Source organism: Penicillium taxi (genome assembly GCF_028828555.1).
Source record: "Penicillium taxi strain IBT 34144 chromosome Unknown utg000004l_segment0_segment0, whole genome shotgun sequence".
Taxonomy (NCBI): Eukaryota; Fungi; Ascomycota; class Eurotiomycetes; order Eurotiales; family Aspergillaceae; genus Penicillium; species Penicillium taxi.
This window is the reverse complement of record NW_026643206.1, coordinates 5,217,418-5,242,766: the sequence shown is the minus strand read 5'-3', so window position 1 is coordinate 5,242,766 and position 25,349 is coordinate 5,217,418. Positions and strand designations below refer to the sequence as shown.

Below are 25,349 nucleotides of genomic sequence, written 5' to 3'. Positions count from 1 at the left end.
TTTCTCTGATAAGGGGATTTGTCACTAAGCAGCTGAGCGTGTTGCATCCTTGTCGCAGGGATATCTGACCTTCGCTCTAGAATACTCCAAGAAACGACGGCTAGAGCTGGGCCACCGGGCGATAGACAAGGCTTGAATTTCAGATTTCAGGCGTGACAAGCTACATCTATGTACGTTGTGATAGATAATTAAAGCCAAGACTCTAGTATTGTGATTTTTGAGCTGAACTTACCATGTAATCAGGAGATGAAATGCCAAGGATTGACAAGCACTGCTGGTTGCCACTCTTGACTAAATTATGGAGATTGCTCGACTGAATCATTTCTCCGTACCTATGTATCAAACCCATCCACCAGTCACGCAAATACGACGCCATATCTCGAAAAGAAATACCGGTGGACAGCATGGTGTCATGACAAATTGTGATTGATCACTTTTTCGGCACACTGAAAAGCTATTGAATGTGGCGAACTGAAGTTTCTCAGGTACACTTTCTTACTATGCTCTATGCATCTAGGCTTCCTTGCAAGGGCTCCACGCCTATAAGAATCAATCTATAGATAATATAGTACAAACTAAGAGTTTGACTTCACGCCCACTCAACCCGTAGGAAGAAGCTTATTCAAAGATGCTCTAAACCTATTTCTGAATATTAGATCTAGAAACGGGCTATCCATAAGCTCTAGAATGGGCGCATACTCGGGACCTCGGAAGACTTGACTATCAAGGGTTGACAGAAGTGGCACCATACAGATTTCTAAGGCTGTAGCTCGAGACCTAGATAAAGCTTTCCAAGGTTGTTATCGTAACATTCTACATTGGCTTCCAGGTTTAACATAAGTAATCTAGCTTTCGTAATTTACTGACAATTTTTTTCGGGAATGAATCGGCTTCGGGGCTAAGATTGAACATTCTACTTTCCAAGCGCTCGGGAGAGTGTAACAAAGAAAATACCCAAAGAATTCCAAGGTCAAATTTGAGCTAAATCAATTCCGATATTCCTCGGTGAAGGAAAAGATCTGTATCCTAAGAAAATATTTTCAATGATGAAAAAACCTCCTGCTCCGGGACACTTGGAGTATACACACCTTCACGATACCGTTCTCCACCTGTTTCCAAAAATATCCAGATAGAATATCCAGAAAAGGATGCGCGCTACTGTAGTTGGAAAGACCTAGATCCAATATCATCACTAGATTCCAAGGTTGGGGTAATTCCTTATATATGGGTTAAAAAGTGGCGCTAGAATTTTGACCTCTAGGACTAGTTCTAGGTATTTCGTACCTAGATCCACCGGTATTAACGATCTTGAGAGTGGTCAACTAAATTTATACGTATGTGCCAAGGTGATTGAGTTCCTATGAACTTATGAAAATGAACTTTCCAACCTTGCAAGTTGCGATTGATGAATTTTTTTTTTTATCAATTGATTTTACTCACTATCCATTACAAACTAGAGTATTCCTCGAGAACACAGACAAGGTATCAATAGTTCAAATCTCTCATTTTCGGCGGAAGAAGCGTGAAAGTATCTCTCGAGTAGACTGGTGGCCACCTGTAGGCTGATGAAATCTTGTAGACTTTCCCATCGAGACGTTTTGCGTTTGCTCATCTTGTCTTCCAATAAGTACTTGATTCGTATGGGCGGAAGAAGCGTCAATACCACGTCGATGTTGTGGTTGAAGAAGTAAAGATGCGGTTTGTGGGTGAACAGGGCCAAGATGCTGATCAAGCAGTCGAGTATGCTCTGACATCATTTGTATGGCAGATTCGTGCTCACTTAATAACCATGAGGTATGGGCAAGGTGGTATAAGGCATTCAAAGTATCGCGATGATCTCGCCCCATAGTCCGCTCTGAAACCTCCATTACCTGAGTCCATAAACCCTTGGCCTCTTCGTATCTCCCCTGGCTTAAGTAGACCGAAGCTAGATTGGCCATCGTATCCAGAGTGAAGGGATTGTCCAGCCCGACTACTCGCTTGCAAATCTCTATCGTCTCAATTCTTAGGTTCTCGGCCTTCTTTAACTCTCCCTGGTCTTCATATATTGAGCTCAGGTTGCAGATGAGGATCAGGGTGTCGGGATGCTCTGGTCCGATCACCTGCTTGCTGATCTCTATCGCGTCTGAGCATAGCTTCTCAGATTCCTTTAATTTTCCCTGACACTGGTAAACAAAAGCTAGCATGGACATGCTGGCTAGAGTAGAAGGATGATGTAGCCCGAGCACTCGCTTGTAAGTTTCCATGGTCTTAGCTCTTAGATTCTCGGCTTTCTTTAACTCGCCCTGGTCTTGATATATTGAACTCAGGTTGCCGATGAGGGTCAGAGTGATGGGATGCTCTGGTCCGATCGCCTTCTTGCTGATCTCCATTGCATCTGAGCATAGCCTTTCGGATTCATCTAATTTCCCTTGACTACGGTAGATAAAGGCGAGGCTGGACATACTATCTAGAGTGTCAGGATGCTCTAGTCCGGTCACCCGCTTAAGGATCTCCATCACACGCAGTCCTAATTCTTCAGCTTCCTTCAACTTTCCTTGTCTTTTGTAGACTAAAGCTAGACTGCCCATGATGCGTACTGTTTTTTGATGCTCGGGCCCGATCACCCGCTGGCTCATGTCCATCGCATGTATGAACAGCTTTTCGGCTTCCTTCAACTTGTCCTGTTTTTCGTAGACAAAACCTAGGTTGCCAATGACACTCACAGTTCTGGGATGTTCTGGCGCCAAAAGCTGTTTAGTCATCGCAATAACGTGCACAAATAGCTTTTCAGCCTCGCCCCATTGGTGTTTCAAGATAAATGCAAGTCCCAACATGTCCAGACAATCGCATGTTCTCATATCGTTTAGGCCAAATACTCTTTTCGTTGCCTCTGCAGCCAGGTCTGCCATTAAATGACACTCAGCTGAGTCCCCTTGGAGGAATGCATATTCTGCTGCTTTACTTAGTAGGTCAGCCCACTTTTCAATGGACTTTTCTTCATTCCATTTCGGTCGTTGTGTGAGAACAGATTTCACATGAGGAAAAAGTGTTTTGCAGACTGCCCAGCGCTCGAAAACTGGGTCTGGGAATTCTTGATTCAAAATTTCAATGAACTTTGACCGCCACCAGTCAATTTTTCCATGAGCTTCAATCCATTTCCGCGTAGCGAGTTGTACCAGTCGATGCATTTCGAAGGTCGATCCGTCGATACTGATAGAGACGAGAGAATAGTCTCTCAAGATCAGCAAATCATCCTCAAGCCTATGATCTAAAGCAGAGTCTGCTAAGCTTTGATTAGTCCTAGATCTATGTTTCATTGGTTAGTTCTTACCATCGTCTTCATCCCCTCCTTGGTACCGAAGTAAGCCCTTGGGAATATTCTGTCGATCAAAAAAGCTCATAAGTGAGATCAGATCAGTCGCTGATGATCTGATTCGCTGAATATGATTGAAGGATAATTGCCAAGTAATGAGGATGGAGTTCTTTGCTTCTCTGTCCCGTCGTAGCTGTCCTCGGTCATAGTCTAGAAGACCCGCTTTCTCGTGGTCGCTATTCTGAAATTCCTGGAGATATTTCGGGACTGAAAGGTATGGTGTCCTTTGTTTAATATATGCGGCTGCTTGCGCAATAGCAAGCGGCATAAAGTCTAATGCAGTTATGAGTTGAAGGGCTTCGTCTGTGGTAAAAGCCTGTCCTGCGAGTTTTCTTTCAAGAAGTAAGTTCGCATGGGTTTCATCCATCGGTTCGACTGGAATGATGTCAGTTTCCTCGACTATACTCGATACCGCACGTTTGTTGCGACTTGTTATTAGGATCAATCCTCCCAGACTTTGAGGAAAATACGTTAAAATCGATCGTCCACTCCCTTCACCATCCTGCTCCACCGTCAAAGGCTCATGGAGGAACTGATCATCGTCTAGATTATCAACGATAAGAACCCATTTGCCTTTCCTCTCATCATGAAGCCAATCGTGAAGGAGTTTGTATATATTCGCCTTGGGATTTTGTCGGCCTGGTATCTTAACTCGATCGGCAATATCTTCGCAGCTCTGTTTGAAACGGTTTGAATTGCTTGCATGTATCCAAAAAACCCATGTGTTTGGAGACTGGGCTCGAACTTGGTGAGAGTATTCGATCGCAAGTTGTGATTTTCTTTCCAGCTATGAGTAATGGCATTGGTGAAGAATGCATCCAAACTTACCCAACCCCACCTAAGCCCACAAGCGCGATGCGAGAGCCTGGTATCACTCCTTTATGGAAGATCTCATCGAGTATTGTCCCACGACTGATAAAATCTGGATCATGACAAAATGGCACGGTCGAAAGCGGATGAGGTGGGGTTTCCGGTCGCCCTGAGGAGTATTAGCTTGAAACTGGCTGAGGCATCTCCGATGTCGTGTATATGCAACCTACCAGGAGATGCATAAATTGAACCATTGTTGACCCCCACCTGCAAGCCCCAATTTGGACCATCTAAGTCTATGGAAGCCATGGTAACCAAACATGGTCACTTTATCAGGAGTTGAAAGCACAGAAGACAACTTTGCAACTTGGAATACCCGTGAACCTGGGTGCTCGCCGTCAGACAGCCCATTCGTATTAGAAGAGGATTTAAAAGTCTCGTCAGGGTCATGCAGTACTGTCATTGGTCCTCAACTGAGGCTATCTCGTATTGGTAGCCAAGCTAGATAGTCATCTACACCTAGATATGTGATATATCAAATGAGACATGCATATCTAGGTCCGAGTAGATGCCTACTCCGCATAATTGCTAGGTAAAGCGAAAGCGATATTGGATGGGGTGGTAATTTTCAGAAACAAGTTTACTCTACAATCAACAGTTAATCACTCTGATCAAAGCGTTTCTTTCACGCGGGCTAATGAAGCTACATCTACGACTCCTAGGCAAGTGAAATAAAACTATTCCTCTTTGGGTAAATATGGGTTGCTAAATCAGTCTAGATAGATCACCTGATCGCGGGGTATTGGAACCCTAGAGATTCAACCGTGGGCTTACCCGCTTAAAACCCATCGGGCTATAATTATGGCAACAGCCATTTCCCATGGTGGTATAAACTCTGGATTCCAAGCAGGAGTGATTCACGGTAATGTTGAGAATGTCACTTTTGGTAAGTTGAAGATATAACCTTAATAGAACGTGACTAAAGCGGCTTTAGTACAACCGGAAACGCTGAACCAAGCATGCCTTCGGGATCTGCGTACAACCAATCCTCTCGATGATAAAGAACGGATCAAGAAGACCAAAGGGGGACTGCTCAAAGAGTCATATCGCTGGATTCTAGAAAACGAAGAATTCAAGCAATGGCAAAATAGCCGAAAAAATCGTCTCCTCTGGATCAGAGGTGATCCTGGCAAAGGCAAGACGATGCTTATATGTGGTGTCATCGAAGAGTTGACACGATTATATGGGGAAAATGCCAATATCTCGTTCTTTTTTTGTCAGGCTGCTGATATGCGAATCAATAGCGCAACGTCTGTCCTACGGGGGTTGATATATTTACTTATTGAAAAGCATCCCTCCCTCCTCCCTCATGTGCGAGCTCGGTACGACAATGCTGGGAAGGCCCTGTTTGAGGATGTCAATGCATGGAATGCACTCTTGACGATCTTCAGGGATATTCTAAGAGACCCGACCTTACAAATGACTTATTTTGTAATCGATGCTCTAGATGAGTGCATAAATGGGCTTGATTCTCTTCTAGACTTTATTGTTCAGGAGTCGTCAGTCAATTTACAGATAAAATGGATTGTTTCTAGCCGTAACTGGCCTGAAATAACTGAGCAACTTAGCATTACAGCCCAGCTATCTCCAGTTTCATTAGAGCTGAACGAGGCGTCTGTGTCTGAAGCTGTGAATTATTTCATTCAACATAAAGTTCGCGTATTGGCGCAAGCTAAAAGGTATAGCGATACAACTCGGGATGCTGTTCAGCGCTATTTATCATCAAACTCGCAAGGCACCTTCCTATGGGTGGCCTTAGTGTGTCAAAATCTTGGAAAGATACGAACACATGTGCTAAAGAAGCTTAAATTGTTTCCTCCTGGGCTAGATTCTCTATACAGTCGAATGATTGACCAGGTTTGCGGGTCGGAAGATGCTGAGCTCTGTATGCAAATACTGGAAATCATGTTGACAGTCTTTCAGCCTATCACGCTAAATGAACTGACTTCCCTTATTGAACTACCGGATGATGACAACGATGACCATGCTCTCCTTAAGGAGATTATCGCAATCTGTGGATCGTTTCTAATATTACGGGAACATACTATCGTGTTTATCCATCAGTCCGCAAAGGAATTTTTACTCAAGGAAGCACTTGATAAGATATCCCCCGGAGGTATAGAAGCTAAACACAAAATGATTTTCGCGCGATCTCTCGATGTCATTTTCAAGGCACTTCGTCGTGATATCTACAACATCAGATTACCTGGATTCCCCACCAAAGATATCAGCAAACCTAGCCCAGATCCACTAGTAGCGGTAGAATACTCGTGTATCTACTGGGTGGACCATCTCCAAGGCAGCAAGCGTAATGTAACTCCTGAGCTTAGCCTTTATGATATGGGTCGCGTGGATGCGTTTCTACAACAGAAACTCCTTCACTGGCTTGAGGCTCTTAGCATTTTAGGGTGTGTTTCGGATGGTATCCAAGCGATACAAAGGCTTGAGGCCTTGATAAAGGTAAGCGGTTATATATAGATAATCTTATCTTTTAACTAAGAACGCCTTTTAATAGGAGGGAAGAGAGCCAGAAGCCCTATTACATCGAGTTCGAGACGCCTCTAGGTTCATTCGATATCATAGGAAAGCAATTGAGAGCAGCCCTCTACAAGTATATTGCTCAGCTCTCATCTTTAGCCCAATAAAGAGCCTCACCAGAGTATCTTTCCAGAAAGAGAGACCAGATTGGGTATTGAAGGATCCCTTATTAGAGGTCAATTGGAGTCCCTGTCTTCAAGCTCTTGAGGAACATAGTGGTCCAGTCCTCTCGATTGCCTGGTCACATGATGGAAGCCGACTTGCATCATCATCATCTGATAAGACAATCAGAATCTGGGATCCGGCCACCGGCCAGAGCCTATTTACCCTTGAGGGGCATAGTGGTTCAGTCTGGTTGATTGCCTGGTCGCATGATGGAAGCCGACTCGCATCAGCATCCTCCGAGATAGTCATCTGGGATCCAGCCACCGGTCAGAGCCTATTCACCCTCGAGGGGCATACTGGTTTAGTACGGTCGATTGCCTGGGCGCATGATGGAAGTCGACTCGCATCAGCATCCTCTGAGATAGTCATCTGGGATCCAGCCACCGGTCAGAGCCTGTCCACTCTCGAAGGTCATGGTGGTTTAGTCCTCTCAATTGCCTGGTCGCATAATGGAAGCAGACTCGCATCAGCGTCGGATGATAAGATAGTCAGGATCTGGGATCCGGCCACCGGCCAGAGCCGATTTAATCTTGAGGGACATAGTAACTGGGTCCTCTCGATTGCCTGGTCGCACGATGGAAGCCGACTTGCATCATCATCCTCTGATAAGACAATCAGAATCTGGGATCCGGCCACCGGCCAGAGCCTATTCACTCTCGAGGGGCACAGTAGTTCGGTCCTCTCAGTTGCCTGGTCACATGATGGAAGCCGACTCGCATCAGCATCCTCTAATAAGACAGTCAGAATCTGGGATCCGGCCACCGGCCAGAGCCTATCTACTCTCGAGGGGCATAGTGGCTCGGTGTGGTCGATTGCCTGGGCGCATGATGGAAGTCGACTCGCATCAGCATCCTCCGAGATAGTCATCTGGGATCCAGCCACCGGTCAGAGCCTGTCCACTCTCGAGGGTCATAGTGATTGGGTCCTCTCGATTTCCTGGTCGCAAGATGGAAGTCGACTTGCATCAGCATCCTCTGATAAGACAGTCAGGATCTGGGATCCAGCCACCGTTCAGAGTCTGTCCACTCTCGAAGGCCATAGTGGCTTGGTCCTCTCGACTGTCTGGTCGCATGATGGAAGCAGACTCGCATCAGCGTCGGATGATAAGATAGTCAGAATCTGGGATCCGGCCACTGGCCAGAGCCTATCTACTCTCGAGGGGCATAGTAACCGGGTCCTCTCGATTGCCTGGTCGCACGATGGAAGCCGACTTGCATCAGCATCCTCTGATAAGACAGTCAGGATCTGGGATCCAACCACTGGCCAGAGCCTATCCACTCTCGAGGGGCATAGTGGTTCGGTTTGGTCGGTTGCCTGGTCGCATGATGGAAGCCAACTTGCTTCAGAGTCGGAGGATAAGACGGTCAGGATCTGGGATCCAGCCACCGGCCAGAGCCTCTCTACCTGCCTAATCAGTCCCCTTCAATTAGATAAATTTGATTTGAATCGCCTATTGACAGATAACGGTACATTTGACATGGGTTCGATGGGTTCTTTGGCTTCTATGCCTCATGATTTGACCTCAGTTCCTAGGCAATATGGATATGGCTTAAGCGATGACTTTTCATGGATAACCTATAATGGAGTCAACATCATATGGTTGCCTATGGAATACAGACCGGCCTACTCTTCTGCATTTGCTATGTCAGCAACAAATTTGGCGATCGCCGGCTCTTCAGGTCGTATCATATTTCTCGCGCTCACCACTAGAACCGCATCACTAGTCATTGATTAGTGTTAATATTACCTCAAATTCACATTCCTCTGCTTTAAGTCTCGTCGTCAATAGCCCACACTCTAAGCACTCAAAAATGTACTGAGGCAGGTGTCCTCGGTGCCTTTCACCCAATGGACATAATTAACCTTTACGATTTTCAAGCATATAGTGAGATGAATATATATATATCGATACGCCTAGAGCAGCCAGCATTCAGCCATCTAGAAGATACTATACACGTAATCTATTATCCTTGGACTTGATTGCATTCTTTGTTTCTCCTAGCTGGTATAGAGTGAGCGTCCGCGCTTTTTAGATGAGTCTTCCAGACAACTAAGCTACTAGGAACAACGAAAGCCAGAGTCACTTACATTTCCCATGAAACTTGACAATTATTGATGAGGTGATGTAGACAACCTATGGAGGAAAGGAATGGACTAGTGTGCTGCATTTTATTGAGGTTCTTACTCAGCTCGCCCAGTGAGCAGAAGCGGCAATTGTGAGCACTAAACAAGGAAGGGGTATACCAAGAACTGGAATAGGAAATCCGGTACGTAGGTAGGCACATTATTTGATTAGGGAAGACCAGGACTCACGATAATGGAAATCAATCATGTATCTCTAAGGGCCTGACATACTACATGTTTTGATCATTATTTTCATCGGCAAGTCCCCCGCTATGCTGGTTCCTTTCTTCACGGGGCTTGGAAAAAGTGGTTTGTTAGAAATTTCCGGAGATTAGATGACCCTGCACCGTATGTCGAGTCTAAAATCTCCATTCCGTTATGAGATAGCCAGTCAGTTTTGAGTATTCCACACTTAGCTTTACCTTTCTTCTCACAAGGCTTGAAATGGCATGTTGTGTTGATGGTCATGGGCGGACCGGGCCGAGAACGAGAACTTTCCTTTGTGGAGTAACTAAAAGGGACAAACGTCTTAAGAAGAACGTTCCTGAAATTTGTCTAGAGTTTCACAAGAGAGATCATATACTAAGTAGTATCTTAGTATTAAACTGTAGTATATTTCATATATTTCCGCTTTTCTGTCGTTCTCTCTTACTCAACAATCAGGTCATGTGGACCCCAGGGACATGCACTTGGGCGTCAGATTGGGCGTTTATTCGGTAACAATGGCCCGTTAACCACCCGGGCAATCATTTAATATAGTGATCGAAAGCTCCAATCGATACTGGAGTGGTTAATAGCCCGAACTTCTGCACGTGTGCTATATCTATCAGTGGAAAAGAGGGGCTTGAAAAAACTGAGGCCAAGATCCAAGCCATTGACCTCCGAACATGTAAGTGACCTTGTAGCATTTACCGATTAGACTAGGGACCGAAGACCGTTGCAAAAGTTCCACGCCGGCACAATTTGTAATATGACTTATACAATACGACTCCATACACCGAGTAATCATGGAAATCCAATTATATCTTATGGTTATCTTGATTGAGTCGACGCGTTTGCTTTGGACCCGCCACTTGAAAATTATAGCTTAGACGAGTTCTAGCCGCAGGCCATTCTTCCTGAATACTTAATAAATTTCGAAGAGCTGAATTCTGTGAATCACTCTTTAGAACTGATTTCCTACGCGGTTCAGGGTTGCAAGAGATTTACAATGCTAGGACTCCTCATGATGATGTCTATCCAAAGCGTACCCTTGTGTTTAATGGCAGAATTATCTGTATTTATTTTGATGCCGCAGTAACTTTTGATAATATAAGACTCTCTGAGAAGGAGAGTTGCGACGACGAAATCGAGCGTGAGGAGAACTTTGGAAAATTGTTGGCCGAGGATAAAAAAGGGATTTCCTTTCTACTAACTTCTACTAATTTCTAAGGTTATCTGAGCTTGACGTAGACCAAGTGTGATTTCTCTTCCACCAATTCCCCTGTTAGAGGCGAATTCCTTCGCGCTGTTGTAGCTTCTACACTAATGTTCCAACCTGATTATCCTAAATCCATTTGAGAATTCGTAGCTAGTAATTCTAGTAGTAATTCATTGGCCGCAGAGGACGGATAATTTTGTCTTATGGACGACGGCTACAAAGTGGCAGCACTTTCAACAAGTATCTGCATAAGATGAAGGAGTAACGCAGCCTCTTGGGGACTAACTACTAATGGCTCACAAGAGCTTCATATCTCTAGCTGATCAATTTATGTCTTGTGAGGCTACCAACTTGGTTTATGAATATGAACGTTTTGTAATCACTCTAGGATGTGCCGCAAGAAATTTACGATTTAGTGAAGCGAACATAGCTACTATCTTCAAGGAAGTACTGGAGGGAATTTGAGTACTTACATGATAACAAAAGAATTGCCCAAGGGTTTATCATGAGTTTAACATACATTTATTAGTGAATATTGGCGATAATCATCTTCAAGCAAAAACAAATAGCTCACTCCAGAAAGATATGAAATAGGCTCGATTGTTGTTTCTCTCAGTTATCCTACAAGGTTGATTTAAGGTATTAACAGAAACTACATTGAAGCTATCAGAAACTGTATTGAAGCTATCAGATACAAGTGAGTTATCCCACTTCCTGAAAACGGAACCAGAGCCTCGTTAAGGCCCGTCATGGCCCAATTGCCGTTGGCACTATTAGGCTTCTCTTTGAAACCGTTGTGACGAGCAAAGTCCAGCACTCAGGCTGTCTGTCTTACAATAGTATTCAAAATCAGATTTACCTCTTCACTCTTTGACTTTCATTCCCGAACCCTAGTGCAGTAATCACTTAGCTGAGATTATCCAATCTCACCCGGCGCTCGGCTTTCACACTGTCGATTACACACACTTTTCTTCAGTCACGCGAAGCTAAAGCAGCGCTCACCCATTGCTCACCCGACGACTATTGTCTGCGTTTAAACCGCTCGTCAGTTAGTAGTACGGTGACTACATGCGAATCCTGACTGTTGTATGTTTTTGTTCATTTTTTCGCCTACACCATCAATAGTGAAGGAGCCATTAGAGGAATAAGTCATATCAAAATGAATCTAAAACTGATTAGGAATAGACGTAATTTTCCATCGAACTTTTGCAGTGGTCGTACAAGATAGAAAGTTACAGATAAGATGAACACTAATATCTGCCGGGATGATTGGATTTCAGGCGGTACAGGGATCATCTGGAGAGTCATGCAGACATTCAGTTTCAAAGGTACCGCACTAAGGCGTTCTAATCAGGGAAAAAGCAATGGATGTAGTCTTTTCCTAGCTTCACGAAGCAAGTGCTGCTCTTCATCAAACTTCAGAAGTATCTTTACCAGCTATGTTCCTGAGCTAAATGGTCTGGCAATATAAGGTGGCAACCTTGGAAATCAGGAATTTTAGCTCTCTTTATCTTACCCAGGTGTTTAATTCAGCGACGTTTAGTCTAAGCCCAGGCCAGAAAGGTTTAAAGTAAGATAAGAAATCTTGGTGAGAAATGTCGAGATCCAGGTTGCATAGCTCGTATCTGTCCAGGTGGGTATGCTTATCTGCATGAGTAGTTTGAACTTGCGATAAAGCCTAGAGGGAGACTTCAAGTCTTTCTTTCCAGTCTTGGTGGGGTCTCAGCCCTAAAGTAGAAGACGCTTGTGCACTTTAACCTCGTGGAATTAGCCTGACCAAGACTGAAGGGAACCAGGGTTAAATCAAATATCAAGTGAACGCATATACATGTGAGCCTGCGTAGAACCTTGGAACACAGTGAGAGATTCACAACAGTGTTCTCTACGGTGGTTCAATATTGGAATGCCGATCAAGAAGCCGAAACACTGGATATCAGACCACCTAGGCAAAAATGATCAGCAAAAGAAAAGCCCGGGCGGGGGTGTTCCATATTTGAGAACTACCCGAGTACGACGGAACTTGACATTTCAGGCAGATTATGCATATGGCTCATGGAGTTGCGGGGATTTGGTGGAAATTATCTGCAGTGTTACAGTGTATTGTAATCAAGCTTTGTGCAATACCCCAGTCATTCAACTTCAGGTCCACGCCCGAACGGGGAACCCAGATCAAAAGGGGGATTCTTGGGAGGAATGTAAGACGCTGACTGTAGGTGAGTAAGCCACGGACGGAGTATCTAGGCATGGTTGCATACGCCCACTCAATCGGGAATATAGACTCGGGATAAGAATTCCAACATGTAAGACCTCTTGGCCACGTCCTGCGATAAATAGATACTTGCAGATACAATGTATCTCACTGCTCTTTTCTCCATCCACTTGCAATCTTGGAATCCGCTTTCTTCCCTTGGTGGTATTCCTGCTTGGAAAATGTCAAACCGCCGTGAACATTCACGACAGCAACCTGGATCCGCGTGTGATGACTGCCGAAGAAGGAAGCTGCGTTGTGATAGGCAACAGCCTACATGCGGCAATTGTGCTGAGGCAGAAATACCCTGTCGCATGCGTACCACGCGCCCTCCTCGCGGTCCGAAGAAAGGCCATCTGAGAGTGTTGCGAAATCAACTTGGTGGGTTCAGTTAGAACTTTCAGTGAATTTTAGTGCTGAAAATACGTCTAGCGGCGTTGGAAAGCCGACTGAACGAGCAGGAAAAGACGAGTCAAAGAGTCATACAGCTACCAAGCTCTGGGAATTGTAGCTGTAGCACGAACCGTCACAAAAGTACCGGGAGCACTAGCAGCAGCTATGATGATGAAGATCTTTTACAAGACGCTATGGATGACCTCATCATGCCGACGACGATACCGATGGGTTTGAAACCAACCGCACTCAATGTCAAGGTTAATCCTTTCGATATAGTGGCTCCTATAGAGCCGAGTCTAGATTGGACACTTAATGATCTTCCTGTGACTGATTTAGCCCGACAGGACTTGTAAGTTTCAAATAATCTATTATTTCAAGCGCTTAGTCTGCTCAGCAAGTCTGACGGAAAAAGCAGAGATCAGCTATACTTTGATCGAGTACAATCCTTTGCACCCATGATCCACAAACGCCGCTACTTATCTTGGTCAAGGCAACAAAATATAAGCCAGCCGCAAAAGTGTCTGCAGTACGCCATGTGGACCATGGCTGCTTCTCAATCCAGCCAATTCATGTATCAGCGCGACTCCTTATACCGTGACACGCGACAGATGCTGGAAAGACTGGATTCGGACGACACCATAATCGACCTAGCACATATCGAACAAGTACAGGCATGGATACTGCTGTCCACCTACGAGTTTATGTTCAATCGATATCAGCGAGGACTTGTCAGTGCTGGGCGCGCTTTTCGTTACATTCAACTCATGCGTCTATATGAAATCGATAGCACTGGCTCGGCAATAAAGGATAAGGATTTTGTCGAAGCAGAGACTGGCCGACGAACGTTTTGGGTAGCATATATGATCGATCGGTTTGTGAGTGTCAAGAAAGGGTTGCCTTTGACACTGAATGAGCAAGAGGTATTTAATAACTCAGTCTTTCTAGCAGCTGCTGCTAGGTTGAAATGATTGACATGGATGATCAGATATTTACTCGACTCCCAGCCCCCGAGGACAAATTTCAAAGCAGCCAGTCGGTCGTCATGTCATTCCTGTCCGAAGTCATCGGCGTGACTGATACTGGACAAATCAGCTACAAATTCTCCTGTCCTCTCACAGAATGTGTCATCGTCGCCACAATATGGGGCCGAAGTCTCATGCACAAAAACAGCTCTCAGGTCAAAAATGTCTATGGCGACGCAACTTCAGAGTTCTGGGAGCGCCACCAATGGCTAGACAATACTCTTCGAACACACTTGCAGTCCCTATCATGGCGAGAACAATCAAACTCAGGATTGTCGGATCCAATGCTGATATTTGTCATGCTGATTACCACGACAAACATCCTCTTTTTGAACAACCTAATTCAGTCTCTTCCACCCGGGACAGAGCAGTGGAATAGACTGGTCATGGAGTATAGACAGCTTTCACTAGCAACCACCAAGGATATCCGGCTGATGGTCGAGGCTCTTACACAATTGAATCATTTTCAGGTACATTTCCTTATCCATGAACTTGCTCAAACACACCACTAATGATTCAGACGCATCCCTTCATGCCGATTCCTCTCTCCCTCTGTGCCGAGTACATCTTGGCAAATCCCGAGATGAACGAGTCCCTACGCCCGCAGCTACTTAAGATACTAGACGTGCTGCACAGCTTAATGACTGTAAACAATCTCGCCCAAGCTTATTATCCCATGCTAGAATTGGATGAGATGTGTCTTGACTATGTCAATTTATAGAATGGACATGGGGAATAAGTTAATGTATACTAGATGAGATATTTTTACAATGTTCAGAATGTTTATTTACCACCAAGACATAAGGAAGATTTATGAGCGTGAGAAGAAAAAATGGGAAATACATGGTAAGTATTTCAGGATGTAGAAAATCCATTCAACTGATGTTATTTTGTTAGCATAGATCCTGCCCAGGTGCTAATACATCTTGTAGATCAAGTCCTGTTGATCTTGGAGTTTGGGAAAGAAACTGTCTTAACGTCGTCGGGTATACAAGAACAGGAGGGGCCGATGAGCAGAGTGTGAATGTAAAAAAAAAAAAAAATAGTTATTTACAGACGCGACTTGATGCTCTGACCACCTTCCCAGGAGTCTCCAGCCTCGAGGGTCTGCCAAGCAGAGACCGAACCGGCCTCAACACAGATCATGTTCTTGTAAGCCTCATCCGGGCCAAAGTCGGCCATTCCCTTAGCCTTTTCAATCCACGGGTTCCAGACCACCACATCAGTCAAAGATTCACGAGTGATTGAGAAAAAGGGCTTATCATCCTTGGCGGAAGACACAACAATTGGAACAGTGGGGTCAAGATCTTTGTAGACACGATCGGTTTCTTCGGCGATTGCCAGCGCGGAGGAGGTTTCGGTGTGGGAGGATGCGTTGCGGGTCTTATCGATGTAGATCTTGGAGTCAAGGCCCTTCACGCGGACATCGGAAATATCCTATTTCACGAGATCAGAACCGAATGAAGTATATAAATTATAGCTTTGATGCATACTTCGACCTTCAGGTAAGTGTGCAAGAGGACCTGGAATTCAAAGTTCTGCTGGCCCTCATTGCGCACTTGGATTGAAGTGCTCAATGTACCCTCGCTGAGAGTAACACTGTAAACAAGACCAAACTCATATGGCCATGCCTTCCGGAACCCCTCCGTCAACATAGTGTGCGACAGACCAAAGTCCAGCTTCACCGCCAGCTTGTCCCGGCTCTCGGTTGATTCCGCCGACGACTTGCCCAAGAATTCCCAGTTCGAATTACGAGCAAAGCCATGTTGCGGCAAGGCCGAGGTTGCATGATCCTTTGGTGGGGGTCCGAAAACCTAATGTAAACGCAGTTAGCTTCCCCGCGACTCTGCTTCTATTGGGACAAGATGCTTCACATACAGGGAAAACGAGAGGGATGCCACCACGGATGGGCTTTGAGCCATCGAGAAGAGCCTTCTGGCTCAGGAAAATCTGTTCCTGGCCTTGAGACTTCCACGAGGTGACAGTAGCGCCATACTGGTGAATTGTAAGGGAATCGCCGGAAGGAAGGGTAACCTCCACGATACCATCCTTGACAGAAAGGATGGGCTGTGGAGTGGATTCACCCACTCCGATAGCAGAGGGTTTGTGAGCGCGAACCATTGTTTTTGTGAAGGGAAGAGGAGACCTTGAGTAAGGAAAGAAGTGAGAGAGATCGATGGCGGGGATCTGGCCCCACTTGAACTAACAACCAAAACAATCACAACGTCAGCGATTAATACATCACATTTTTATAATTTCGATAACTTTTATATTTCGCTTGAACTTAGTTGATTCAGTTGATTTGGACTTGATTCATGAAATATTGAGGCTTCAGAAATAATTAATCATGTATATGATGTGGTCTCGGCACTCCCGATGCACGTATACTCTGGATAATCACTGGGCCAGATCACAAGACTTTTAGAGCTTTATCAACCCTTTTATCCCGTCTTCTAAATCTCCTCGATGCGACGAATATCTTCCTCAGTCAACTGCCATCTAGGCGTCTGCACATTCTGCTATACCTGCTCAGGATTGTGAAGTCTAGCTTCGGAATATTCCCTTTGATAACCGAGTATTTCAATGCGACGGCAGGAACATTGACATGATGATTACCCGCAATACTCTGAAGCACAAATGTGGGATCAATAATATAGTTCGGATAGCTAGTAACTGTGTCGCTATCTCGTCCCCCTGTAGAAGTCGCTTTCATGGAGTGTTGTTTCGCTGGTGAAGTCATTATTGGACTTGTCTGACGATTTCTAGTTTAGTAGCGAAAATTGCAGCACTCGAGGTTTACTATGATTCGAGAAGATGGCAACGCACAGATAAATGATGTAAACGCCAAGCTAGTTCAAAGTCCATAAGGTTTTTGCTTTAAAATACTTCTTTGATGGCGTGCCGCCTCGTTTGATATCATGAATGTTGCCTATAGATGTATACAGTACCTATGCCAGTCCTTGGCAGTGTTCACTCCCTTGCTGCTTTTGCTCACTAGGAAGAACTGAGCACACCTCTGAGAACCCTGATACTTGTCGGTACATCAACGAGTATCCGATAATGAGTATGCTGTTGAGACTTGAGGCTAACGTCCACTCCTAACACCCGTCACAGATAACACCGTAACCCTCAATTTTTTTTTAAAAAAAACACACCGTAACTTCTTATTTACCTATTCTATATATTGACGCTGCATCTGTTCAAAATATAGCATATCTATCTCTATCGCCACTATCAAGGACTGATCGTCAGGTCTTCTTGGTCTATCTTCCACCTTTTCTTCCTCTATTTCCATCTCAACCTCCTTCTGATCCTGTTGTAGTGGCTCATGACCATATCTTTTTTTACATTCCTTTACCCACTTCCTCCATTTAGCCGCATCTTCTGTAGCTCTCCTGGTTATAATTGCGCGATTTGCACCACTTACACTTAATATACCAGTATCCTGAAGCGGTGGCCCCTTAACCTATTGTTTAGTTTTTGAGTGGCGGAGTGATTCTTGCGCATCCATAATATGCTCAACTATATCTTTGAACAATAGAAGCTCTTTGTGGAATAATCGGGAGAGATTGCAGAGACGTGTAAGCCACCTCTGTAGCTTCGGTGTAAGAAGATCTATATTCTCGAGTAGCATCTCCTGGTTCTCCTGAAGCATTGCCATGGTTGTCGGAGGAGTATGTTCAATACTAGATGACGATGTTGACGGAGATGGTGCCGGGTCTTCAGGGAGTTCAGTAAGGCCACCTTCAATAATAATAAGATCAGATATCGCATCTCACTGGTTAGGGAGCTTACTTACCTTCAGTAATAATAAGGTTCCTAGATATCATATCCCGCTGGTTAGGGAGCTTACTTAAGACCTTATTACTATCCATAGGATAGATACCACGCTCTTCAAAAGAGTCTCGAATGATTTGTGGATTGAAGGCCTTTTGTCGTACAGGGTGAGTTTCCCGTAGAAACTCAGCTTTCGTCATGGACGCGCCAGACCAATAAGAGATATCATCATTAAGCAATCGAAGATGTTGTTTGTAGCTGAAAAATGGCTTCCCATTAAGTGGCTGGCAAAGATGCGTCGAATATGGTAGAAAACCAAAAGGTATAATCTTATAGTCTTCACATTTTTGCAGGAATTCAAGAGTAAGATGCGAGTCACGGCCATCGAAGATAAGGACACGCGTCTCTCCTATATATAAAGAATACGAGTAAGACTAAGACCAAAAATAAGAGTAAGAATAAGAGTAAAACATACCTTTCTTCAGACGATCAGGTGTATCCGTAGCCTTAATAAAAGAATCTAGCCATTGTAAGGCTATTTCATCAGATATCCAGCCATTCGGGGACGTTTTAATCATCATATTCGGTGGTAAATCTTCATCGAACGAAGGCTACGTAAAGACGCTATCTTTAAAGATAAAGAGCGGATCCATCACCCATCCATCAGCAGCAATACACTCAACCGCAGTGACATTTTCACCTCCTTCAGTCTCAAGATCAGGATAAGCCTTCTTCTTCCTACTAGCCACCTGGATTTTACCCTCGCCAGGTCGAAAGCCAAACTGATCAAAGTTATAGATCAACCGCGAAGGCACACCTCGAAGAATGCATTCAAGTAGATCATACTAATGACCTAGCTCGGCTGGATCTTCAGCCTGAATTCGCTTTGATTCTTTGGTATATTGCTTCTTTAGAGCTAGCTGTAGCTCTTCAGGAAGACGTTTAATAAAGCGGTACACCCAACTCAGACCAACATGGCTAGCACCTCTGAGCGAGCGATTTGCCCATGCCTGAATTAGCTTAGGTGTTGGCGGCATATTCCAATTATGCAACTGATCAATCCAGCGTACTAAAGCTTCCTCTTGGACATTATCTAGAGCCTTATTGGCTGGGTTTCGTTGAGATCTCGCGGTCGCCCCTTTTTTGAGGCGGTTAGAGAGGGTATGTCGACTAACACCATAATCACGCGCAATCTTCGAGATATTTGGGGTTTCTTCACGTTTAGCCGCTTCATGGGCCTTAGAGAGGCGGGATTCAGTAGATTCTTCAATTTGAGACATGGTGACTGGAAGATATTGCTTTAAATAGGTGTTCAGAATTGAGAGTTGCGGTGGAAATTTAGGAGATTGAGAGTTACGGTGGCGTCTTTACAATACTTCTTTTAGAAATCAGACATTGAATCCTCAAACATTGGGCTGTGTTCGAATTCTCCTAAGAGTCGAATGTCAATTGATACAGTATGATCTCACGAAAGAAAATTCACCCAGAAACACCATTCCGAAATACAAAGAGTAAGCAATGGCCGCTGTTGGTTTTGTTGACATGTTTATGCATTTGGGGCATTTGGGGAATAGACACAAGGGTGGAGCCAATAAGGGGTGCGGCAAAAAAGTTGATTACAGATAAAAAGATCCAATGTAAACTCCATCGCTATGCGGAATTGTGGTGTCGACGTGATGCATCGTGTACTGCCACGCGAATGTTGAAAAGAAGATCATCAATCTCCCGGAGGGACTCTGGGCTAATGCTTGCCGTTTCCATGTTGCCCAACAGTTTTTTCAGAGATTGAGAAATATCGCTGTCACTGATCTCAGAGTTGGCACTTTCAGTTGACTCGGTTTGAACGCCTGCTGTGGCGACATCATTGACCTGTGCGATCTGATCGGTGGAATGATTCACTTGCGTATCCATTTTGTCATTGGCATCAGCGACGAACTCAGTCGATGTCAGAGCCTCTATCATCTGAGAATCAGTGGTCACCTCTTCCTGGGAAACAAGAGACAAGTTGACTTCCTTGGTATTAGTCACTGGACCGTGGACAGGGGCCTGATTGACTTGTTCCTCTTCAACCAAGCCTACCTCAGGCTTAGCAGTATCATCAGCTGAGTCTCCCTGGGAGGGCATAATCCGAGATGTATTTTTCTTTCGAGAGGACCGTCTTTGGCGGGAGTTGGGAGTGACGCTACTTCGCTTTGGTGTCTCCTCGGCGACGAAAAGGTTGGAAGATTCATCAATATTCAGGTTGTTGCGTGGCCTCTTCGATGGTGGCTGCGAAGCTGATTTCTCCACGACAATATCAGGTGTTAGAGCTGCAGGTGATTCGTGGGTTTTACGCTGGGAATTGCGCGTAGAGCGTCGGGGCGTGGTGGAAGCTTGAGTAGAGGGAGCAACCTGGGAAGATTCAACGACATCTGCGGGATCCTGGGATTCTGCTGCGTGCAAATCTTCAATGTCGATTGGAAGCAAATTCTTTACAGTAGAAAGTCTGGTTGAACGACGTCTCTCCGTTGTGGGAACGGATTGGACATCATCGTCACGCTTTCGCTTCTTCGTAGATTGAGGTGAATTGACCTTTTCTGGAGACTGTGAAGCGGGCGCTTCATCGCCGAGATCAAGCTCCAAATCAAGATCTTGCCCAAGTTGGGATGCAATTTGCATTTCTAAATCATCACCGTCCAGATCGCCTCCATCGTCGGTGACAGCAGGCGTGGGAGTTATTGATTTTTCCATGTGTTGATCATTATCGATTTCAATCGGCTTTAGCGATTCCTTCTTTCTGCTGCTTCTCGTCTCCGGCTTGGTTTGAGTGTTTTGTGAAGCTGGGACGTTGGTCTTCTTGGGTGTATCTGTTTTTGATGCAGTTGTTGTCGTGTCTAACGCATTATGCAGATTATTTCCAGTGCTCTGGCTCAGAACTGACCGAGTGCGTCGGCTAGGAACATTTTCATCAACTAGCAAGGTAGAAGTACGTTCACTTTGATCTTCAACCTGACTGATCTTCGAGCCTCGTGTCTTCTTTTGTGTAGGTGTGAGCAAGTGAACAGGGCCGCTGAGGGGGAGTTGCTCTGCGGCATAGGAATTTGAGTTGGAGTGTCTCAACTTTGCAAGCCGCTTCTTAGCCCTTTTGGACATCTTACTAGGGCTTGGGGAACGGGAAGTCATTGAAGGTGGCGAAGATGGAATATCCGGGGTATCTTCCAACACGACATCTTTGACCGCAGCTGTCGACGCCATGGGAGTTGGATCCCTGGTTGCAGGAGTAGGAGAGGAACCGATGAAGCTTTCCTCCGTTTCAGTCGGTACAAGAGTGGGCGTCAAAGGTACCTCAGATGCTGACTGCCAAGTGTTAAGCCTTCTCAAGTGTACTGGGGTATCGAAGCCTAATGCAGGTGAAGATGACCCGATAGCTTCGATCATTCGAAATACATCGCGTCGAGTACTAGGTAGGGATACAATTGAAGTTTCAGGATTTATAGCGTCCTCGGGTTCTTCTTGGTCGGTGCTTATCGGGAACTGTGGCTCTGGCTCTGCAGCCTCGACGGCTGAGTCTTCAGCAACTTCGATCGCAGGTGATGAGGTCGGTTGGCGACGGTCATTCGCTGTGGATATAACGGAGGCTGTGGTAGGAGGTAGGGCAGGTAATGGTTCAGTCTGCTGTTGCACAGCTAGGGATGGAATGGAAGCATTCTAAACGACCACCGATTAGTAAAAAATACCACATAGAATTAGATGAAAGCCTTACCAGAGTACTAGCTTCATGGATGACCGTGGCTTTTAGTCTTTCAGGAACCTGCGCGAACTGTTTCGCCGTGGGGCTCTGCGAATAAGCTAAGTGGTCTGACTCGTTGAAGTCGTTCACCCTAGAAACCCAGAAATCAACGAAATTATTTGCTAGGGAGATGTCGGATGACCCCAGACCAGCACAAATGATGATCTCAAATTTCTGCAGGGATTGAAAATCCCTGGCCACAAATGTCTGTAAAATTGTGAGAACGGTTGATGTAAGGGCCCGGCACTATCAATCAGTCAGCATCTACATTGGCTATTTTAATCTTTTCCTTCCTGCACAAACTTACTGCAGTCAAAATGCGACTATCAACACCTTTCTTCACATCAAGTTTGAAGTCTTCATCATTTACCCAATGATATAATGAGCCCTGAAGGGTATCCAGAACATGGGAGCGAATTGATGGCGACACAGAGTTCAGGAAGGAAGTCAAACATTCGATGAAAATAGCGAGACATGAATTGTGTTCGGAATGGAGGGTTGCATATGCTAGCTGGAGAGTTCTTCCAATCTGTTCCAGAAGTTTGCAGTAAGACGAAGATATTGCTTCCTCCATAACAATTTGGCCATTGCTGACTCCCAAGCCCTGTAAAGGCTCAGTTAGAGCATGGCCAAGCAAGGATGTTAGCGGTAAATATGCATCCTTCACTTGAACACCAGAGATACTTTGAGCTATGGGCTCAATTATCAAGATACCCAGCGCATCAACTCCTTTCTCTGTTCGTGCGACGCGTACGAATACTTCGAGGAGTTTCGACCACTCGTGAAACACAACCCCAATTTGGAGACCGGAAAACAGAATCTTATGAACGTTGTCATAGTCTTTGGAAATAGACCCATCACGCTCTCTGGTAGACTCAATTGGGAATGACTGTAACGCATCCACAGATGCACGAGCGGTGGATGTCCAAAGTGCCGCAGAAAGGGGCGACTTGTTGATTGCCCCGGATGAAACGGTATTGTCGACTGATTCGGCAATAGAAGGCCAACTCAACGTTGCCACTTGTTGTAAAAGTTCCAGGCGAGACCCACGTGAGATCCTTCCTTTACATGATGCTTCAATGGTCGCATCAATTAAGCGTACAAAGGATGGAATGGGATCATTGATCACGGAAGTGCTAGTCATCATCTCTAGAAGATGTAGAATGGAAGGCTTCAAATTTCTACCTTCGTCCAGCTCGCGTCGGGCTGAAGCACTGGCAGTTCGAAACTTTCCGTCAGCGGTTTTTAAGACAGACTTTTCGGTGAAAGGGCTTCCGATCGTGTTGATAATTGTTACGGCCAGATATTGAAATCTCTCAAAAAAGGCATTAGCTGAGCCGTGCCCAGTAGCATTCAGAGAAACAGGTCCTGTGATCCAAATGCAGTGCAGAAGCCCAAGGATACTAGCCGCAGCCTGCATAGACTCTCCTGAGGGGGTTATTTCTTTGCTTGAGGCCGTACATAGGGCATTGGCTAAATTGTTCCATGCCACAGCAACATTAGACTTCTCCGGCTTCTCTTGATTCCAAATAGAGGACCTGAAAATGCACTCAAAAACTTTCAAGACGCTGGGTAGTCTTGAGCGCACCCACTTGGGGTCGAGGGGAGAAAGTTCTTCGGCCTCAATTTTCAAACTGCTATATACTCGGGTCTCTGACCAGGCCTTGGCTTGTGCACTCCAAAGCAGACTGGCCAAGACACGCGATACACTCTCGCTGAGAACCGGCACTGTCGAGAATGCGGGGAGAGGGGAGCGCAACAAATTCATCCCAAACAAGATCAAGGTGCTTGGGAGGAGATGAGGGTCGAAAGCAGTAATACAGAAGGGTATAGTAGCTCCGGAGAGCCAGCTGACTGGGCACAGATATGGGCTTATCCGACTTTTTGCGTTCGAGCTGGGAAAGTACTGGCTTGCCGAGCATCTTGATCAAGGACGGACTTGTTTTTTCATTTGGATTGACAGCGGAAACAAAGCGGTTCCAGGCTACACTGGCCTGTGCTTTGATGGCAGTATCGCTGCAGTTGAAACACTTTTGAAGGAGAAGAATCCAATCCTTGAAATACTCCCATTCATCCAAGCTCTGGGTCTTGCTCCTGAGTAGAAGTATCAAAACGCCCCAAATTTGTGGGACATGAATACCAGTTTCCGGTGTTGTTACCATCCTTGACATTCGCTCTCGAATCTCGCTCGCCAATTTGCCACCGTTCTGAATCGGTTGATTGAAAACGTCACGAATGGACATCGACAATGTATGATTTGGGCCTACAGTTGTAGATATTTGAAGGCCTAATGTGATAGCTCTCTGACGGGTATCTTTGATGTGATGAAGGAGGCCAAAAATCAGATGCTCCGCCCACAACGGAGATTGAGCCACGAAAGTAGACTGGCATTGAAAAAGAAGACGCGAGTATATGTTCAATCGGTACACTACGATCGATTTCCCAGTGACAAACTCTGTGATGTGTCTTAATGCGGTGAGTAGGCGTATAACGCGCGTGGTTGTCATGATTCGGGAGCCGAAGGTCTGGGTGGAGAGGATATTCATGTAATGTGTCAAAACGGACTTGGGCACTTTATGTTCATGAATACAGAAGGTTGCATGTTCAATCAGGAAAGTCTTGAACTCATCAGATAAAACTGGCGTAATCTTTGGATGCCAGACAATTACAGCTGATAGCTTTAAAGCATGGTTGGCAAGATTATTGTCGAGAGGTATGTTGGTCAAAGAGTTTCGACTCACGTCACGCTGAATGAAGTCTGTGATCAGGTTGAGCTTTTCTGAAATGTTCCTCAGTGGTGGTAACTCCTCATATGCCCGAAGTGCGTTATAAAATTGCAGGTATGCATCCACACGGGAGGTGACATTTTCTCCAGCAAGTTGCTGGATGACAGATTCCAGAAGCATGGAGAGAGACAGAGATGTGAGTTTATTATCAATAGTAGGCAAAAACACAGGCATCGGAGAACTGGTTTCCTTCAGAATTGATTTAAAAGGGCTATCCTTGAACGGACTGTCTTTCTTAAACGGAGGATTTTCCTCGTCGATGGCGCGGGCAACCCATGACGCCCAGCTCACACGTTTGGAGGTGCGACTTGATGGAGTAGCACCAGGGAACTCTGTACAGGGTTCGTTTCCTGGGGTTTGGACTTGGACGGGCGAATTGGTAGGATTATCGAAGTGTGAACCAGGCCGTGGAGGTGTTGGTGGACGAGCAGGGAGTGGCCCAAGAATCTCCTCCACCATGGTTTAAAAAGAGAAAAAGTGAGGTGAATGGATGGGAACGGGGACCATTGCTGTTTGGCGAGCAAATTATGGAGGTTGGTCCCTGAACGACGATAGTGAAGTCGGAGAGTGGGACCCTGTGAAAACTAATGCGAAACGCGCTCCGCGACATCGCGTACTAAGTGGTCGCGTTTTCGCCTCACGCCTCAGGCACCAAGGCATATTTTATTCTGTAGTTACCAATGTATTCATCTCTTTATATTCAGTCAGCTGATAATTATTTTGATCTAATTAGCTAAATAGGTAAATACTCAACAGGTTTTAGATTATAAGCTGTTGCACTCTGTACTGGAACTATCCATCAAAAGTATACTCAACGGGGTGGACAATATTGACCTGTCTATAATTCAGGCGTTTTGATAAGCAACAAATTATACCAAG

The 25,349-nt window shown here is 45.3% G+C and overlaps 6 protein-coding genes across 6 annotated transcripts; 2 read left to right on the top strand and 4 right to left on the bottom strand.

Moving 5' to 3' along the window:
* Positions 1-1,502: 1,502 nt before the first annotated feature.
* On the bottom strand, positions 1,503-4,474 carry N7495_006821 (P-loop containing nucleoside triphosphate hydrolase protein; the record flags this gene model as incomplete). The annotated part of the gene is made up of 4 exons (XM_057209472.1): positions 1,503-3,265; positions 3,314-4,134; positions 4,184-4,334; positions 4,396-4,474. The coding sequence occupies 4 exons, from the start codon at positions 4,472-4,474 to the stop codon at positions 1,503-1,505; spliced, it is 2,814 nt and encodes a 937-aa protein (XP_057063246.1).
* Positions 4,475-5,026: 552 nt separating this feature from the next.
* On the top strand, positions 5,027-8,481 carry N7495_006820 (uncharacterized protein; the record flags this gene model as incomplete). Its single annotated transcript, XM_057209471.1, has 6 exons — positions 5,027-5,111; positions 5,160-5,724; positions 5,794-6,633; positions 6,741-6,836; positions 7,055-8,409; positions 8,462-8,481. The coding sequence occupies 6 exons, from the start codon at positions 5,027-5,029 to the stop codon at positions 8,479-8,481; spliced, it is 2,961 nt and encodes a 986-aa protein (XP_057063245.1).
* A 4,553-nt stretch (positions 8,482-13,034) lies between these two features.
* Positions 13,035-14,859, top strand: N7495_006819 (fungal specific transcription factor domain-containing protein; the record flags this gene model as incomplete). The annotated part of the gene is made up of 5 exons (XM_057209470.1): positions 13,035-13,101; positions 13,153-13,465; positions 13,679-14,036; positions 14,102-14,608; positions 14,659-14,859. 5 exons carry the CDS (start codon positions 13,035-13,037, stop codon positions 14,857-14,859), a joined length of 1,446 nt encoding a protein of 481 aa, XP_057063244.1.
* Positions 14,860-15,188: 329 nt separating this feature from the next.
* Positions 15,189-16,259, bottom strand: N7495_006818 (D-hexose-6-phosphate mutarotase; the record flags this gene model as incomplete). Its single annotated transcript, XM_057209469.1, has 3 exons — positions 15,189-15,575; positions 15,632-15,952; positions 16,017-16,259. 3 exons carry the CDS (start codon positions 16,257-16,259, stop codon positions 15,189-15,191), a joined length of 951 nt encoding a protein of 316 aa, XP_057063243.1.
* A 1,345-nt stretch (positions 16,260-17,604) lies between these two features.
* Positions 17,605-19,195, bottom strand: N7495_006817 (transposase; the record flags this gene model as incomplete). The annotated part of the gene is made up of 5 exons (XM_057209468.1): positions 17,605-17,882; positions 17,938-18,324; positions 18,391-18,526; positions 18,572-18,732; positions 18,769-19,195. The coding sequence occupies 5 exons, from the start codon at positions 19,193-19,195 to the stop codon at positions 17,605-17,607; spliced, it is 1,389 nt and encodes a 462-aa protein (XP_057063242.1).
* A 370-nt stretch (positions 19,196-19,565) lies between these two features.
* N7495_006816 (uncharacterized protein) lies at positions 19,566-24,929 on the bottom strand (the record flags this gene model as incomplete). The annotated part of the gene is made up of 4 exons (XM_057209467.1): positions 19,566-21,602; positions 21,658-21,930; positions 21,992-23,352; positions 23,408-24,929. 4 exons carry the CDS (start codon positions 24,927-24,929, stop codon positions 19,566-19,568), a joined length of 5,193 nt encoding a protein of 1,730 aa, XP_057063241.1.
* Between the last annotated feature and the right edge of the window lie 420 nt (positions 24,930-25,349).